Here is an 18,443-nt window from a genome sequence, read left to right as displayed (position 1 = left end):
AGCTGTGTGATCCTGGAGAAATGAGATAACCTAATAATCTAATAATATCTAAATATATATCTAAATAATATCTAAAGTGCTTTATAAACCTTAAAGTATTAGATAAATGTTAATTATTATTATCATTTCTATTATCACTATTATTCACATTTCCCACAGCACTTCTTTTTATGTGGAAATGATGTTTGTCAAGTTCATAACAATTTTAAAAGAATTTTTAAAAATAAGAATATATGCAAATGTGAATAAATTCATATATTAGAAAGGAGAACCCTGATGAAGAAACTTTGGGTAAAGATCAATGAAGGGAATAAAAGATATGATAGTGTCATAATCTGTACAGAAAAAAGAAATTGATGAGAATTTGGGAAATAGATTTGAAATCAGGCACAGAGTTCTTATATTGTAGTAGTGGAGGACTTTTACTTTCTAGCTATCTCTCCCTCTTCCTCTTTCTGGGTCTCTTTCCCTCGTCCTCCCTTCCTTCCCCTTCTCCTCCCCCTCCCTGGGTGTGTGTGTGTGTGTGTGTGTGTGTGTGTGTGTGTGTGTGTCTTTCTACCAAAAATAAAGCTGATGATCAATTCTTGATTTGTCTTAATGGTAATTTTATTCTTCAAAACAAATTGGAAGAAGCAATAAACGAAACTGCTATTCTAGACCTAAATCTGACAAGCAAGAAAACTTGGAACTTAGGGAGGATATGATTATTCTTTCCAACAATGAGTGATAGAGGAGAGGAAAGCCAGGCATAGATTGACAAACACCCTAGATTACGATAGAACAAATTTCAAAGAGTGGAGAGAAAGGATTAGTGGGATCCATGACCTAACACTCTAAAGCGGAAGTCTACTCAAAGGAAATGGGAAGCTCTCTCAAGAATAAAATTTAATGACACAATAATTACAATGAGTGAGAAAAGGGGGAGCTATCTAAAAGGGATCCAGAAGAACACAAGAGAAATTAATCAACCAATTTAGAGCTATAAAAGGCTGGACGCAGAGCGTACTTACTAAAAGATTAGCATACACTTAGAAAATAATTCTGTGGTGAAGGGGTGCTGAGGATCTGTTCTTGGCCCCGTGTGCAACATTTTTATCAATGATTTAGATAAAGGGATGTTCTCTATTCTCTGTTCTCTATTTTCAGTTGTGTCTGACTCTTCATGACCCTATTTGAGATTTTTGGGCAAAGATACTGGCACGGTTTATCATTTCCTTCTCTTCGCTCATTTTACAGATGGGGAAACTGAGACAAACAGGATTAACTAACTTGCCCAAGTTATCGCACAGCTACTAAGTGTCTGAGGCCATATTTGAATTCAGGTCCTCTGGACTTCAGGGCTGGCCCTCTATCCACGGCACCGCCAAATACCAAATCTGAAAATGACACAAAGCTGAGAGGTGTAACTAACATGTCAGGTAACTGAGTCACAATCCAAACATTGCAACAGGCCAAAACAATGGGTCAAATCTAATGATATTAAATTTAATAAAGATGAATGTAAAGTACTTCCCTTGGTTTCTAAACATTCATTTTATAAATACAAGATCATCTGGTTAGATAACAGTTCATTTGGAGAAGATCTAAGGGTCTGAGTAGTCTGCAAGTTCAGTGAACCAACAATGTGAATTGGAAGCCAAGAAGAAGAAAAAAACCCACTCTAATATAATCTTAGGCTGCATTAAGAGGCATAATACACAGAATAAGCCACATGTACATCACAGATGTGCCTGAATATCCTGGCACCTGGTGCAAATTCAGTTGGCTAGGGTTAGAGAGTGGTGGAGGTAATTCAACTATGGATAATACATTTTAAGAAAGATATTGAGAACCTTGGACAAGTCCAGGAAAGGACCACTAGGGTGCTGAGGGGCACCAGAGACTATACCATACATCTATCATCTGAAGGAACAAGGGGTGTTTAACCTAGAGAAGACTTAGACATGATAGATGATTTACATATTTAAAAATCTGTCATGCCCAATGTACATAGTAGGCATTTAATAAATGTTTATTGGTTGATTGATGTGGAAGAGAATACATCTATTTGGCCCCACAAAAGCAGAACTAGAGGCAATGGGAAATCACAGAGAGGAAGACATCATCTCCATGTAAAAAAACTTTTCTATAAGCTGTCCACAAATGGATTAAGCTGTCTTATGAGATCAGTTCATTTATTAAGAACCTAGTGTGTTCAAGGCACTGTGCTAGGAACCAGAGATAGAAAGGCAAAGAAAGAAATAATCTCCACTCTCAAGGAGCTTTTATTCTAATAAAGGAGACAAGTACATGTACATGTATACAGAATAAATATAAGAATTAATATAGTTAAATAAAAAGTCATTAAATACAAGGTAGTTTACAATGCATCTAGGTGGCACAGTGAATTGAGCGCCAGACCTGGAATCAGGAAGACCTGAGTTCAAACCTGGTCTATGACACTAGCTGTGTGACCCTCAGCAAGTCACTTAACCCTATTTGCCTCACTTTCCTCATCTTTAAAATGAGCTGGAGAAGGAAATGGCAAACTACTCCAGTATCTTTGCCAAGAAAACCACAAATGGGGTCAGACATGACTGAACAACAACAAAAGTTTATGAGGGAGGGCACTAGAAGAGATCAGGAAAGGCTCCATGTAAAAGGTGGTGTTTGAGTTGCTTCATTTTTTTTTCATTGTACAGTAAGTACTTTCAATGACAAAACATTTCCATTTTTACAGATAAAATTGATAAAACAAGACTTTTTGCTTTTATAAATGTCCCTGGAAGGATTTGCATTTCTGTCAAATGTGAAATTAGAATTAAATTGGAATGCTTTACAATGAAAATCACAGATCAACAAATAAGATTAGACGTACTGAAGCTTGAGCTGCTTCTTGAAGGAACTCTTGAAGGGACTCTGTGAGGCAGAGGTGAAATGGAAGTGCATCCCAGACATGGGGAACAGCCAGTGCAAAGACACAGAGGTGGGAGATGAGTGTCACATGTGAGGAACGAAGGCCACTTAGACTGGATCATATGGTATAGGAGGGGTAGTAAAGTACAACGAAGTTGATAAAGATAAGTTGGGACAATGTCATGGCAAGCTTTAAAAAAAACAACAAAGAAATTACATTTTACCCTAGAGGCAAAAGTAAGCCAACTGAAATTTACTGAATGGTGAGTGATGTGGTCTGAACTGCACTAAAGTAAAATCACTGATGGCAGTGTGAAGAATGGACTGGAATACAGAGAGTCTTGGAATAGGGAAACCAAGTGAGGCCATTGCAATAATGTAGGTGAAATGTGTTCTACAGGTGATTTCTGCTCAGGTAAAGTATGAACTGCATGACCTCTGAGGTCCCATTCAATTTTGAAATTCTGTGGTGCAATGATGTACCCCCTCCCCCATCTGCCTCCATGATTTCCCCCACCACACCATATTCATGCCCACTGCATCGAAATAACTTTTACCTTGCCTCAGACATTCTTCTCCTTCCTCTTAAAAGGACAAAAAAAGCCCAAATTAGGAATAATTCATTTTCTCCCTTGCTACTAGACTCTAGCAGCAATTCTCATCATGCTGAATATGGCAAGGTCCTCATCCATCCCTTTCTTGGAAGCATTTGATCTGATTACTCATCTGCTTTTAGGGGGCTCAGGGAGCTGCCAAGAAGAAGCCGGCAGTGATCCAAGCCATGCAGTCTTATCAGCTATGTTTACATGTCACAATGAAGCCTGGTTCCTTTGGTAGAGTTATACCAAAGTACTTCATTCCTTCCTGCTGAAAGAAGAAGGAAGATCACCTGGTCAGGGATTGCTCTCCTATTATCCTGGGGGAATATCAAGGCAGTGTATTTCTGCTAGCCAGCAGAACAGCCTGAATCAAGATATTCTAAAGTCAGTTGGGAAATCAATACATAAACATTCCCGAGCCATGCCACTACCCAAAATCAATGGCATTAGGTAGACAGATGAGCCCAGAGCAGATGTGACCTCCAGACTGCCAATAGCCACTACAGGCAGAACCTAATCCCTTTGTTTGGGAAGAGAGTGCTGTTACAGAAGAAGAGAAGCCAGAGTCCCTGGATCTAAATCCCAGCACATGTCTTGCTGGCCTCTGCAATCTTCTTTGCTTCCTGCTGTATGGTGGGTTGAAGCTTGGCTACAGAGAGTGAAACAGCTGTTGTGGCTTTGTAATATTTTCTCTAAAACAACCTTTTCCAAGAGGGCTATAGTGAACTCCAAGGGATACCAAAGCTAAAAAACCAAAAAAAAAAAAATCCAGCAATGACTTCCTCAGTACATTAAGCATGTACCACAAGATTTAGGGTCTTGGGGATCATCCAATTCAGTGGCACCAAACTCAAATACATAATCTATGTCCTATTGTATTTTTATGTACTTGGGTTTTTTTTTGCCTTTTGGAGGGCAATTGGGGTTAAATAACTTGCCCAAGGTTACACAGCTAGTTTTTTTGTGTGGGTGTTAAGTGTCTGAGGCTGGAACCAAACTCGGGTCCTTCTGACTCTGGGCTGGTGCGTTACTCACTGTGCTACCTAGCCACCCCTTATTTTTATGTATTTCATTAAATATTTCCCAATTACATTTGAATCTGCTTCCTGTCTCACTCTGAAGTTTTGTAGCAGCTCATAGAGCACCAGCTGACACCTCCAGTCTAGTTCATAAGTACATCACTCATAAAACCTAGAATTAGAAGACGCTATCTAGTCCAACCCCAGGAAACTGAGGCCTACACTGGTTAAGCAATTTGTCAAGGTCACACATATAGTAAGTGGCAAAGCTGGAATCTGAACCCCCTTCCTCTGACTCCAAAGCTAGCCTGCTTTCCAGTGAGCCACAAAGACTCCCTGAACACTCCTCTTTTACAGATAAGGATCTCGCTCTGAGGTCACAAGCATATATAAGCATGAGAGGCAGAACTGGAATTCAGGTCCTCTGACTCCAAAGTTAATGCCCCTTCAACTGCACTAGAACCCAGTCTTTCCACTCCAACCTGGCTTCCTCAGAGGAAGTGAACTCTTGCTGTGAACTAGTTATTTTCCTTCTAAAACACCAACACCTGCTTCCTCTATTTGACACGCAGGGTTACAAAAGGTAATTTGGTTCATTTCCTAGACATTGTAAGTGATCCACTTACTCATTCTTCTCCAGGTCCAAGATAAGGTCTTTCCCTTCTGCGGTTATCCTGAGTTCAGCTTTGAGGGGATGCTGAAAACAATAAAGAAAGAATATCAGCTACTTGAGAGAAGGGCCCAGATCTCACAGATGTTCAAGGCAGGGCTGAGCACAGAGCCTGGACACCAAGTGACAGTGGGCAAGAAAGGGACAGTTGACTCCACAGCTGAGCAAACTTCCTTAATAAAAAGCATCCCAGATGAGCAAACGCCAGAGCCTTCTATCCAACTTTTCCTGAAGGACAAAGGCAACATAAAACAAGAAATTCAGTTCAACGGAAGCAGGCACCATCGAGGTGCATGGGGACCAGGGCTGTCGAGAGAAAATGTTAGAAAAGAGACAAGTTTTATTGTGCTGAATGGCAAAGACAAACATGCGTCACTAGGGACAGAGAAGATCAAATCCTACGGCTGGCTGCGACACATTTTCGCACTCAGTTTGAACATCACTTAACTATTAGGAATAATCCATAATTAGGACAGTCTTCAGTGCTAATAAAAAATAGGATCATGTCTTATCTAAGCTTTGGATCTCTACCAGTGTCTACCTCACAAGATTAACGAGTATCAGCTTTAAAATTTTAGGTTTCCACAATTCCACGATTGTAAGTACTATGGAGAATTTTTGTTGTTTTTATGGTGTTTTCAGTCATATCTGATTCTTCATGACCCTTTTGGGATTTTCTTGGCAAATATGCTGCAGTGGTTTGCCATTTCCATCTTCAGCTCATTTAACAGATGAGGAAACTGGGGCAAACAGGGTTAAGTGACTTGCCAGAGTAACACTGTTAGTACTGTACCATACCTTCCTCATGGGGTTATTGTAAGGCTTACATGATATAATGGAGGCTCTTTGTAACCATAAAATTTTCAATCAATGACAGTTACTATTAATCATAATTGTAAATAAAATATTTTTAGCTGACATTGATTTAATATTTTATGTGATCAATGCTAATAATTAATAGTAATTATAACTAAATGTGATATTTATAGCTGATTTGATACTGTGTGGCAATAGTTTTCATAATTATAAATATTATTATTGATAATAACTCACATTAATTTTATAGTTTCTGTTGTAAGAGCCTCACCTACCTCATGTCAGGTGAGCTTCACAATAACCCAGTGATAAAATATAGTATGACAAATGCTTATTAAACAACTACTGTATGCAGAGCACTATGTCAGAGACACTGCTGTCCAGAACATCCACAGGCACTGGTCACTGGCCAGAGATACCTCAAGTACAGGGATATGACACATACTACATATAGTCTACAATATGATTGATTTAAGTACATTTGAGAGTTGCTAAACAGAGTTCTCTGTAAGGCCTAAGGAGGAGGATGATTAATGAACTGGGGTGGGGGAGCTGGGGAGGAAGATCAGAAAAGGCTTCTTGGAGAACATGACATTCAAGCTGGGTTTTTAAAGCTAGGCAGGAATTTAACGGGCAAGGAAGGAGAGGAAAAGCATCCCAGGCCCAGAGAGCCGTGTGAGCAAAGAACACAGACAAGAGATCACAGAATGTTTTGGCAGGGGTAGAGCTGTCAGGTTTAGCTGGAACTCAGGGGAGAAATGTCAGATAGGAGAGGAGACAAGTTGATGGCATTGTGTTTTGGGGCAGAGGGTTGAATGCCAATTAAAGGAGCTTGGACTTTATTTGGTAAGGGAATAGGGAGTTACTCTCTTTAAACAGACGAGGGGCATAAATAGTATCTTTGCATCAGAATGAATACTCTGGCAAGGGTATACAGGTGGAGGTTGCAAAGCAGAAAGAGCAGGCCTGGGGAGAACTAGAAGCTTAAGCACCATAGTTAGGAGCTAGCAATCTATTTGGGTGGTTCAAGGACCCAGTACTGAATCAAAGCCCATCACTCTTTCCATTGTGTTCAGATGAAGTAGCTGAGAAATACCTCAAACTATGGTCATAAGGAACACATAAGGGATGAGGAGTCTTTTACTATATATTATTCTAAATATGTTTTACATTCCTATCTCCATGTATGGAGTTAATCAGACAAACGTAAAACATTAATTTTGTAGAAAGAAAATTAAGCCATATTTTACATAAGAGGCAATAAGTGGAATAACGAATAATTGTGCCTCCCACTAATATGTGTTTTGGTGCTGCTATCTCAGACCAGAATGGTAAATCTGACCTTTTGGGTCACATTTCTACTCCCTCCCCACCCCCTCCAGCTACCCTAGTTTGGGCAATCATCCCTTTCCATCTAAATAACTACAATAACCTCTTTACTGGCCTTGTTCCATTCCCTCTCCAATCCAAACAAGTCCCTCAGTAATCGTCTTAATGATTACTATGATGAGGTCATTCTATTACTCAAAAATCTTCAGTGTCTCCCCACAGTATAATAAATAAAGAACTGACCCCAATGTCCAAGGCTTTGTACAATCTGGATCCAACTGATCTTTCCAGCCTGATTTCATACCACTGCCCTTCACGTATTCTATGGACCACTTTCTGCTGTCCTCCTGCCCTCCCTTAGCGCCATGCCTCAGGTTTTTTTTTCATGACATAGCCCATGTTTGGAATGGACCCCCCCCCCACTACTACCCTACCCTATGTCCATCTGGTGAAGTCCCTCCTTTTCTTCAAGGCACCACTAAGATGCCATCCCCTCGATGAAGCTTCCCTGATTGTTTCTTCCCCACCAGATGAAAGCTCTCTCTCCCTTCTCAAACTCCTCATAGCACTTTGCCTGCTTTTCCTATCATTCTACTTTGTATTTTATGAAAATTACAGAATCCCAGAATGGGAGGGGACCCCAAAGGCCATCTCATTCAACCTTGGCATCTCTAACAAGTGGTCATGCTGCATTTGCTTGACGCAAATGCTCTAGTGAGGTGAAACTCACCATTTCGGAGGGAGCCCATTTTACTTTGGGATGCTTATAATTGTTAGACAGTTTTTTTTTCCTGATGTCTACCTAAAACCTGTTGCTCTTGGGCTTAAAATCCCATGATCAAAAATCATGAGCTGAAAAGGACCTGAAAGATCACCTAGTCCAATCTCTTTATGAGGGACATAGGGGTGGAGACACACAAGTGTTGGGCAACTCACCCAAGGTTATAAAGTTAGTGATCAGCAGAACTGAGATTTGTACCCAGGTTACCCAAATCCAGGGCTCACTCCCATATACCAACCAACCTGCCCCTTCCATTGTTACTAATTTCCTTCTGGGACCAAACAGAAAAAATGTAATCCACAAGGAAGCGATTCACAAGCCTGAAAGCAACCACTACATTCTCCTCCACTTCAAGTCTTCTTTTCCCTGGGCAAAACCTTCCCAGGTTCTTCAGTTGATCCTCATGTGACAGTATTTTGAGATTCTTCATGATAATAGCTATCCTTTTCTGGATATTTATTTATGTCCTTCCAGATGTGACTTATTGGGCAGGATACAGTGGGGTTATTACCTCCTTCATTTTGGACACTATGCCTTCCTTCAATGCTGTGCAAGATAAGTTAGTTGTTTTCACTGCCATGTCACACCATTGACTCGTATTGTATGGGTTAGACCAGATAGCCACTGGGATCTTTCAACTCCCAAATCTTGTGATGCTGTGATGCTCTGACTTTGCAATTCATTAAAACCCCCACATCTTTTCCAAACAAACTGCTATCTGGCCAATCCTTTCCCACATTATATTTGTGAAGTTGACTTTTATAACCCAACTGCAAGTTTATCCCAATTAAATTTAATCTTATTAGATTTAGTCCATCATCTTAGTCTATCAATATCTTGTTGAACCTTGATTCTACCACCCTATTAGCCTTTCTTCCCTGAATTCAGCCATTCTTCCATCTGACAATCTTTATGCATGCCATTTATGCCTTTATCCAAATCACTGATTAAAAAAAATGTTCAACAGCACAGAGTCAAGGACGGCACTCCACTGAAGACCCTTCATGGTCTTTAAAACATAAAACCATTAATGACCACTCTTTGGTTCTGACCATTCAACCAATTCTGAATCCTCTTAACTGTACTGTTGTCCACTCCATCTTTTAATCCATTAACCTTGTCCTTTAGGGAACTGAAGTCCTTTCTAGTCCTAAATCTATGATCCTATAATTGCCTTCCTCCCCATGATCTTGGTCCAGTATTGTCAAGCTACATTGCCAAAAGCTAGATAAGGGGAGGCCAGGTAGCACGGCGAGTAAGAGCACCAGCTCCAGTGTCAGGATGACCTGGGGATCGAATCCGGGCCCAAATACTTAGCACCACACCCAGAAATAACTGGCTGTGTAATCTTGAGCAAGTTACTTAACCCTGATTGCTTAAAAAAAAAGCTAGATAAACTGTATCTATTCACACATGATAAACTGTATCTATTCACACATTTCCCTCATCTACCAATAAGATAACCCCATCAAAAACCAATGAGATTAAGTTGACATGATCTATTCTGGATGAAGCTATGTTGTCTCTCTTCTTTTTTTTCTTGATGTTCACAAACTATCCCTTTAATAATACATTCTAGAGTTTTTCCCTAGAGCCAACGTCAGGCTCATTGGCTAAACTGCTGACTCTGCTCTTCCTTCTTTTGAAAATCAGGGTAACATTTGTTCTTCTCTGGCCCCACTGTAACTCTCCCATCTCCCATGAACTTTCAATGATTCAGCAATCATCTTTACTAGTGCTTTTGCGTTCCATGGGATGTAGTCCATCTGGACCTGACAACATGAATTCAACCAAGGCAACTAGATGTTCTCTATTATCTCCTGACTTATGCTAGGTTTTAACTCCCTAATAGTCATTCTTTGCTCTGTGTTTTCCAATACAAAGATGATTCTTCTTGGTAGAGAAAACAGAAGCAAAACAAGAGTTAGAGTTATGTAATTCTATCTTTTCTCTGTCATCCATAAGAATTTTCCCATCTAACTCACACAGAAAGCTTTTTCTCTTTTTAAAATGTTCTTTTCCCCAATATAAGTGTTTTTATTTTTTAAAAACACACAATCCTATTTGTTATTCTAAGCATTCCTTTTATGCTTCAACTGAACTTTAAGGCTCCTGACATTATTATTCCACAGGCTCATACAATGTTTTTTAATTCATCCTCCTTTACATGATCTTGGTTCTGTTTCTTTACATGTTTTTATTAGAAATTAAGTTTTCCCAAGAGTTCTCTGTGCATCCACATTGTCTCTTTAAACAACCGGTACTTACTCTACCCACATCACTGGACCAAGGAGGATGAAGCCCAAGCCCTAGAAAACCAATGATTCTTCTGTTGTCTTTCACCTCAACTGCCCTGGCATTGACATGCATCATCACAGGACACTGGAAGGTCTGGATACCAATACTTCTTCTACCCTGCTAATGGCAAAAATCTCTCGCCTCCTTCCCTAAAACCTAATCCTTTTAGCACAAGTCACTCTCTCACCCTTCTCACCTCTCTCTGTCTCTGTGTCTCTGTGTCTCTGTCTCTGTCTCTGTCTCTCTCTGTCTCTGTCTCTCTCTCTCTGTCTCTGTCTCTCTCTCTCTCTCTCACACACACACACACACAGACACACACACACACACACCCCTATTCTATTTTACCTTTTTTTTTTATCAATTGTGCCCTCCAAAAATCCCACTTTATCTTAGGCTGGTTCCACTCATCTTCTTTCTATCTTCTTATCCTCACAGAAACCTGACTCCCTTCTGAAGACAGCGCACCCTGGCTACTGTCTCCATCACAGGGTGCTCCTCTCATTCCTCTTGGCCCACTGGGCCAGGTGGACTAGTAGGTCTACTCATCCTGACTTCTCATCCTCCAGACCTTCTCTCTGTCCTATCCTTCAGCCACCTCCATTCAACTTTATCTTCTTATCTGGAACCCTTTTGCTCCAACCTTCTGGTCCCTGGATCACTCTCGCTCCTTTCTGAAGGAATTCAGTACTTTGTTCACACTCTTCCACTCCACCCTAACCACATACCGTGTTTCCCCGATAATAAGACACTGTCTTATTAATTTTTTTGGACAGAAAAACACCAGAGGGCTTATTTTCAGGGGAGGGCTTATTTTAATGAACATTGACAGCAATTTTAATAAACAGGTAAATGTGAACAAAAAAATGTACCTTTATTCAATAAGCAAATCACTGGGGAAGAACAGGATGATGCGCTCACTGCTGCAGCTCTGATTAGATGCAGCTCAGAGCACGGCGTGCGTTTCACCGGGGTGGGGGGGGGACGGTGCATACAGAGGGTACCGTAATGTAGCGTGTAGCGCAGGGGATCACCTTCACTACAGTAGCAATCTCGATAGGGCTTATTATCGGGGGAGGGCTTATTTTAGAGGAATCTTACACAGTAAGGGGAGGGCTTATTTTCGGGATAGGTCTTATTATCGGGGAAACACGGTAGTATTTCAGAACATGCCAGTATTCCCATAAACACCCTGACCTTCAAGTTCATCACTTCCCAAGACCTAAATCTTCACCCCACTTCAGGGAGTAGGATGCATAGGAAGAAGCAGACCTTAGCTTTCACTATAACCTATAGTTATGACACCTGAAATTCCCATCTCTGACCACAAATTTCTCTTTCTATGCCTCATTCCTCTTAAATCTGTTCTTCATCCGACTGCAACTTCTAGGCCATTCTTGTTCATTCATTTATTTCATCTTTAGCTCCCTTGGCTCTCTTTAGTCTTGACCCTGTACAAGTGATTGCTTTAACTAATCGTTCTCCTCCACCCTTGAATTGATATCTTGACAAACCTCTTTTCCCCTACCACTAGTTCTTCATATTCCCGTTGCTGAACACACTGGGAAAAGTCACACAACTATATCAATGAGGTTTTCATTTCAAAAACTCATTATCCGATCTCAATAAGGGCCTCTTTGCTGCATAGACCCTTCTTCCTTCTCCCTGATTAATTCTCTATTACTCTCCCTGCAGAGGCCCTTCTAAATCTTCTCCTTGATCCTCAGACTTCCTTTGCCACTCCCTTTCTCCCCACCCCCCTTCCTTTTCAGCAAACAACTTTGGCTCTTATTTTGCTGAGAAAACCCAGGCCATGAATTCTAAACTATGTTCCTCCCTTATTTCACACTTCAAAATCCTTTTATATCATTTCACTTTTCCTCCTGTTTTACTCTTCTGAAGAACTAGCTCTCCTTGCCAACACCAGCTCCTCTACTTGTATCCTTGACTCAGAAATCTCCCATTTCCTACCAGAAGCTTGCTTGACCCCCCCTTTTTTTAAATCATTACCTGTCTTTAATCTTCCACCTCATCCTGTCTATTGGTTTCTTGTCCAGTACTTATAAATATTTTCTATCCTTAACAATCTTCCTTTGTCTGTGATATTTCCTCAAGCTACTATTCTATATCATTTTCCCCTTTATAGTCAGACTTTTGTATTTACTGCCCTTCTTTCTTGCCTACTCAATCCAAAGAAGTTAAATGACTTGCCTAGGATCACACAGCTGAGGTTGAAATCTCAACTCAGGTCCTCTTGACTGCAAATACAGTGTTCTATGCAAGCTACTTCTCAAAAAGATTTTAATAATACATGGTCATCTGAACTTGGGGAACTTACAGTATAGCAAGGAAAGTCGATTTTCCTCTTTTAACTCCAGTTTTCTACTTTGTTTAACAAATGGTTTGGATTGAAAAAATCTCTAAGGGGCCTTCTAGGACTGCCATTTAATGACTATAATTCAAAGGACTTTTCCTGTGACAACAATCACATGCAATGTGAACTGCAAAGCATATAACTGCAAGGTATTTTTTGTTTCTATTATTACCAAACAAAGAACAGTTGACTAAGTGATGTCCTCTTTTTATCGATCTCTTCGAAAGAGGTCTGAGCAACCACGTCTGAGCTGTGGCCTGAGGGACCTAAATTAGATAAAAGGCAAGACTTCCTAGCCATGAGTATTGTTAGACACTGGAACAAGTTATCTCCAATTCAATAAACATTACATGCATACTACATGAAGTTCACAGTGGCAAGCCTTGCCAAAACAAAGATCTAAAAATGAACAGCCCTCCAGGAGCTCACAGTCTGCCCAGAAGGCTACACATGCTATGTAAATAAATATAACCCAGAGTGTGAGGGGGCCAAGGGTGAGGAAGATACCCATCCCAGAGGATTACAGAACCACCAGTTCTCTCAAAGTCTACACAACAAAGGGGGTCCAGGATGTTTTCAGAATGATCTTGCTTAATCAGGACCATCCAATAGGGGATCTGCCAAGGTTTCTTGCAGCCCCAAGAGATTCCTGCCAGATCAGAAGTCAAGTGCATCTCCTTGCTCCTCTTGGTTTGGATCTCATTTCTAACTGTACTGTCAGGGCAGCTCGGGCTCTCTTTTTCCCCTACCCACCCCCACCCCACTTCCCCCAAATTCTACTTCCCTAAGAGCCCCAGGACAGGCATCCCCTGAGATCTGAATGTTCTGATCCACAGCTCTTGAGAAATGACAACAACGTGCATTGCTTAAACTCTTTTGTTACCTAATCACGAGCAGGAGAATTTCACACTTAGAGAACAAGAAAGCTGCTAAAATAGGTTGCTTAACTCTCCCCAAGTGAAGTGGCATTTACCAGCTCAAGCTACCTCTGCCATCACCTCTCAGCCCCTATGCCTCTGCTGGTTACTCTGTAGGTCTCTCACAGGCAAACTCTGAGCTATCCACACAGCACAACTTTCTAAAGACACTTAAAGGTGTCTCAGGGGCCAACAAAATAGGCTGGATGGGGCTTCAGGATGGAAAAGAGGGCCCTGGCCAATAGCACTGTCCTGGTAAGAGATTTTACCAAGAGTTCAAAGGAGCATCCTCACTCATGGAAGGATGGTGTAGATAATTCCCAAAGAAAAGCATCTCATTTGAAAATCAATTCTCTTTGATTTTGGGAAATGTCCTTATACTTAAATTCAGATATGACGTTCCTGATATACTGGAAATACCTCAAACAAAACATATGAACAACTTCCTAATGTTCTTTTCCTCTTTTTCATCTGGTTTCACTGGTTTAACCTTCCACTGTACCCTACCCTAAACTGGGGAGAGCCAGCATGACTTCTCATATTGATGCCTTTAGAAGGATCTAGAGAAGAGCTGGTCTCCCTCTGCAAACTTGGTGGTTCGTTCAGTTAACAAACACTTAAGTGGTGCAGTAGAGAGAGCAGCCAGTCCTGGAGTCAGAAATACTTGAGTTCAAATCTGACCTCAGACACTTACTAGCTGTGTGACCCCAGGCAAGTCACTTCACCTTTATTTGCCTCAGTTTCACAATCTGTAAAAGGGGGATAATAATAGCACCTACCTTCCAGGATTTTTGTGAGTATCAAATGAGAAAACAATTGTAAGGCACTTTGTACAATGCTTCGCACATTATAAGTACTATATAAATGTTGGCTATTATTATCACTTACTGAGTATCTGTATGTACAAGACCCTTTGCTAAGTACAGTGGAGGATATACAAAGGTAGAAAAGATTCATACCCTGACTTCAAAGTATATATCTTCAAAGACTTCAGGTATTTTTCTTTAAAAAGCCTTTTTTCAGCTCATGTTGAACTAGATGTAACAAGATCTTATTTATAGCATAAGACTCCAAGAAGAATCATTACCCAGTTGTCTCTGTCCCTTGCAGAACACAATATCCCTCATGTGGACACACTGCAGTTTGGTAGAAAGACAAAATAACATTTTCTGTTTTCTTTATAATTCCTTTCTGATGATCTTTACTAATTCTGCTAGCCATTTGTCTACAAAAACACACAGTGGGTCTTCAGGGAAGAATCTACAGCAATAAGACCTTCGTACAAGGTTCAATGAGTACTCCTAACTTCCTTCAATAATAAATGACTATCTGTAGTCATACATGAATATAATATTTTCTAAAGCCATTTTCAATTTCTACATCTTGTGTATAATGAATTGTATCTGTTTGCTGACATGTAAAGTTCTTGGGGACAGGGACTTGTTGCCTTTCCCATCTCTTCCTGTTAAAATCTATCTCCCAGGGGTGGCCAGGTAGCACAGCGAGTAAGAGCACCGGCTCCAGTGTCAGGATGACCTGGAGATCGAATCCCGGGCTCAGACACTTAGCACCCACCCAGAAACACCTGGCCGTGTAACCTTGAGCAAGTTACTTAACCCCAATTGCTTTAAAAAAAAAATCTATCTCCTCCTTCAAGATCTGCTCAGGTGCCATTTCTTTCATTAAACTTTTCCTGACACCCGCCCTCCCCCACAACTAAAAGCATTCCTATAACACGTTGTCTGGATCTGTCCTTTGCACCCATCTCCCTTTATACTGAAGTATACTGATTGTGTATGACATTACGTGCCCACCCCCTAGTAGGCTCCTTGAGGGCAGGAATTTTTTCTTTGTTCATCTTTATGCTTCTAGCTCATAGCACAGTTCACAATTTGTGCACAGAAGGTGCTTAAAAGAATGCCCAATTAAACTTGAATAGCCTAAAATTCTTCCCTAATCTTGTCTGACTTGTACTAATATTAGAAGGAATTTGCATTCCCTTAGCAGACCAAATACTCATGATATTTTCATAGAAGTACAACTAGATAATTAAATCCCTTATTTACAGGGGAGAAAACTGAGGCCCAGGAAAACCAAATGATCATCTCCATGATCGTACAGTTAGCTGGCCAGCTGAGAAGCCAGTTTTGAGAAACGGTCCAAAAGTGCGCAATGTGATAAAAGAAAGCCAGTTTGGGACTTTTCTATCTGTCTCATATAATTCACAAAGTGGATACACACACACATAATAGAGAGTTACAAGGTGGAGGAGAATAGGCTCTTTAAACCAGGTCAAGGTTGGGGGGGGGCAGGAAAAGTATAATCACTATAGTAATGGAAATGAAAAGAATTTTATAGTGAAATCAAATGCTTAGCAATTATGCAGACTAATCTTGAACAGAGAAAAAATGTATAAAAGTGCACCCCTCTTTGCAGAAGAAAACTAGAGGGGGATCATAATTATAGAATGTTGCACGTACTGTTGAAAAACAGTCACTGTGTAGGTTGGCTTTGATGAACTCTTTGTCTTTGTTACAAGGAAGGCTTTTTTGATTGAGGCATTTATTTCTGGGACTGACTAGGATAAAAATAAAAGGTATTAATGAAACTTATTTTTTAAAATGGAAAAGAATAGGTTACTGTATCTGTGTCTACATAGAAAAAAAAGTAGGTGGTGTATTACAAACAATTAGATATAGTAGGTTGAGTGTAGCACTTCACCTCCAGAAGGCCTACCTCAAATACTAGTTTGTGACTAGGGGCAAAGTACTTACCCTCTCTGAGAATCTTGTCTGTAAAATCAAACTTGTAGTACCCACCTTGCAGAGTTATTGTTGAGGATCCAATATGTGTAAAAGTGCTTTGCAAACCTTAAAACACTACACAAATGTAAATATATGGTCAGATCTGTGCCTTAAGAATATCCTGCTGGCAGGTGTGTAGATCATGGATTGGAGAAGGGAGTGAATGAATGAAGACAGGGGAAACCAATTTGGAGGCTGTTACAACGGTCTAGGTCTAGGAGAATGTGGAGAGGGCCTGAAATGCAGTGGCAACTACACAAGCAGACAGAGATGAGAAATGTCCTGAAGGTAGAATCAACAATATTTAGATGCTGGGGGGTTGGAGAGGTTGCAAAGGTGAGGAGTCAAGGATGATTCTGAAGTTGAGCGCCTGAGTGATTGGAAAGATGGAGGTGCCCTCCAAAACACAGGAAAGGTAGGAAGAGGGGGTGATTTGGGGGGAAAGATAATTACCTCTGCTTTGGACATACTGTGTTTGAGATGCCTACGAGATATCTACATGTAAATTCCTAATAAATGATGGGTAATTTGGAAGTTGCGTTTGAGAGGGAAACTAGGGCTGGAATCATCTGCATAAAAAGGATAATTCTAGACATGGGAGTTGATGAGGTCACCAAGAGAATATGAAAATAGAAAGAAAGAGGGCCCAGAACAAAATCAATGTGTTGGCTGTATTTGTCCTACTAAATCACATGCTTTTTTATAATCAAAATCAAGTAGTACAAGGGGGATCAAATATTCTCTACATCTCTCAGTCAGTTGTGTTACTGCAAAGATGAGATCTGCTATATAATATCATTTGCCAAAGTCTGCATTCCCTTATCATATCTTTTTCAAGGATAAATCAATTAATCAAAAAGGATTAAGTGCCTGTAATGTATCAGGTACCATGCTAGAACCTGGGATACAAATACAAGGCATGAAACAATCACTTTTCTCAAGGAAATCTATACTCTATTGGGGGAGAAAACAGGTACACTTATAAGTATATGCAGAATAAATAGCAAAAACATGCAAGGTGTTTGCAGGAAGGGCACTAGAAGCTGGGGACATCAGGAAAGGCTTTGGAGAGAAACTGGTGCTTGATCTGAATCTTGAAGGAAGGGGATTCTCTGAGGCAGAGGTAAGGAGAGAGGGCAGTCCAAGAATAAGGGAAAGCGACCAAAGTGCAGAGGAGAAAAAATTCTGTATGTGAGGAACATAGAAAGGCCAATCTGTCTAGATTGTAGAGTGTGGGATGGGGAGCAGTGTATAACAAATCTGGAAAGATATTTTATGACTCACTTTATTCTTTTAAATAAATTTTATTGATATAAATTGATTGATACAATATTGATTCCCCCTCCCAGAGAGCCATCTCATATATCAAAGAATTTACTTTTGAAGGAATAAAAGGCAAAGGAAAAAAAATCAGTAAAGCTGATTGATACATCAAAAAAAATTGCCAATAATATTCAATGTTCTATATCCATGAACCATCCCCCTCCACCTTTGCAAAGAAGAATACAGAAGTGTCTTCTCATGTCTCTTCTTTGGGGCCAAACTTGCTGTTTATAATTTTGCAACATTCATTTTATTATTCTGAAATTGTTCTTTTTTCCATTTGCATTGTTGTAATCACTGTGTATAGGATTTTCTGGGCTAGGCTTACTTTTGAAGCACTTCAAAAGCTAAACAGAGGGGCTTATATTTTATCCTGGAGATAACAGGGAGCCACTAGGTTTTTTTGAGCAGGGGAGTGATATGGTCAGAACAAGACTTAATGAAAATCACTTTGGCAGTTGTGTGGAGAATGGAATGGAACAGAGAAACGTGAAACAAAGAGACCAATTAAGGAGGCTATCATAGTAGTCAATGGATGACCTCGGAAGGTAGACAGACAGACAGACAGACAGACAGACAGACAGACAGACAGACAGACAGACAGACAGACAGACAGACAGA

General features: G+C 40.3%; 1 protein-coding gene across 1 annotated transcript in view; it reads right to left on the bottom strand.

The window, feature by feature from the left end:
• The window catches only part of ADAM19 (ADAM metallopeptidase domain 19), a 132,438-nt gene that overhangs the window by 104,890 nt on the left and 9,105 nt on the right, over positions 1-18,443 (bottom strand). Inside the window, exon 3 of the mRNA XM_069102491.1 lies at positions 5,140-5,210. Coding sequence (XP_068958592.1) covers positions 5,140-5,210 — 71 coding nt within the window. The remainder of the gene's footprint in view (positions 1-5,139; positions 5,211-18,443) is intronic.

The sequence above is a fragment of the Petaurus breviceps genome, unplaced genomic scaffold (assembly GCF_028583685.1).
Source record: "Petaurus breviceps papuanus isolate PSGF00001 unplaced genomic scaffold, PetGlider_PUasm1.0 551, whole genome shotgun sequence".
Lineage (NCBI taxonomy): Eukaryota > Metazoa > Chordata > Mammalia > Diprotodontia > Petauridae > Petaurus > Petaurus breviceps.
The sequence above is the reverse complement of the archived record's forward strand: the minus strand, read 5'-3'. Positions and strand labels throughout refer to the sequence as shown.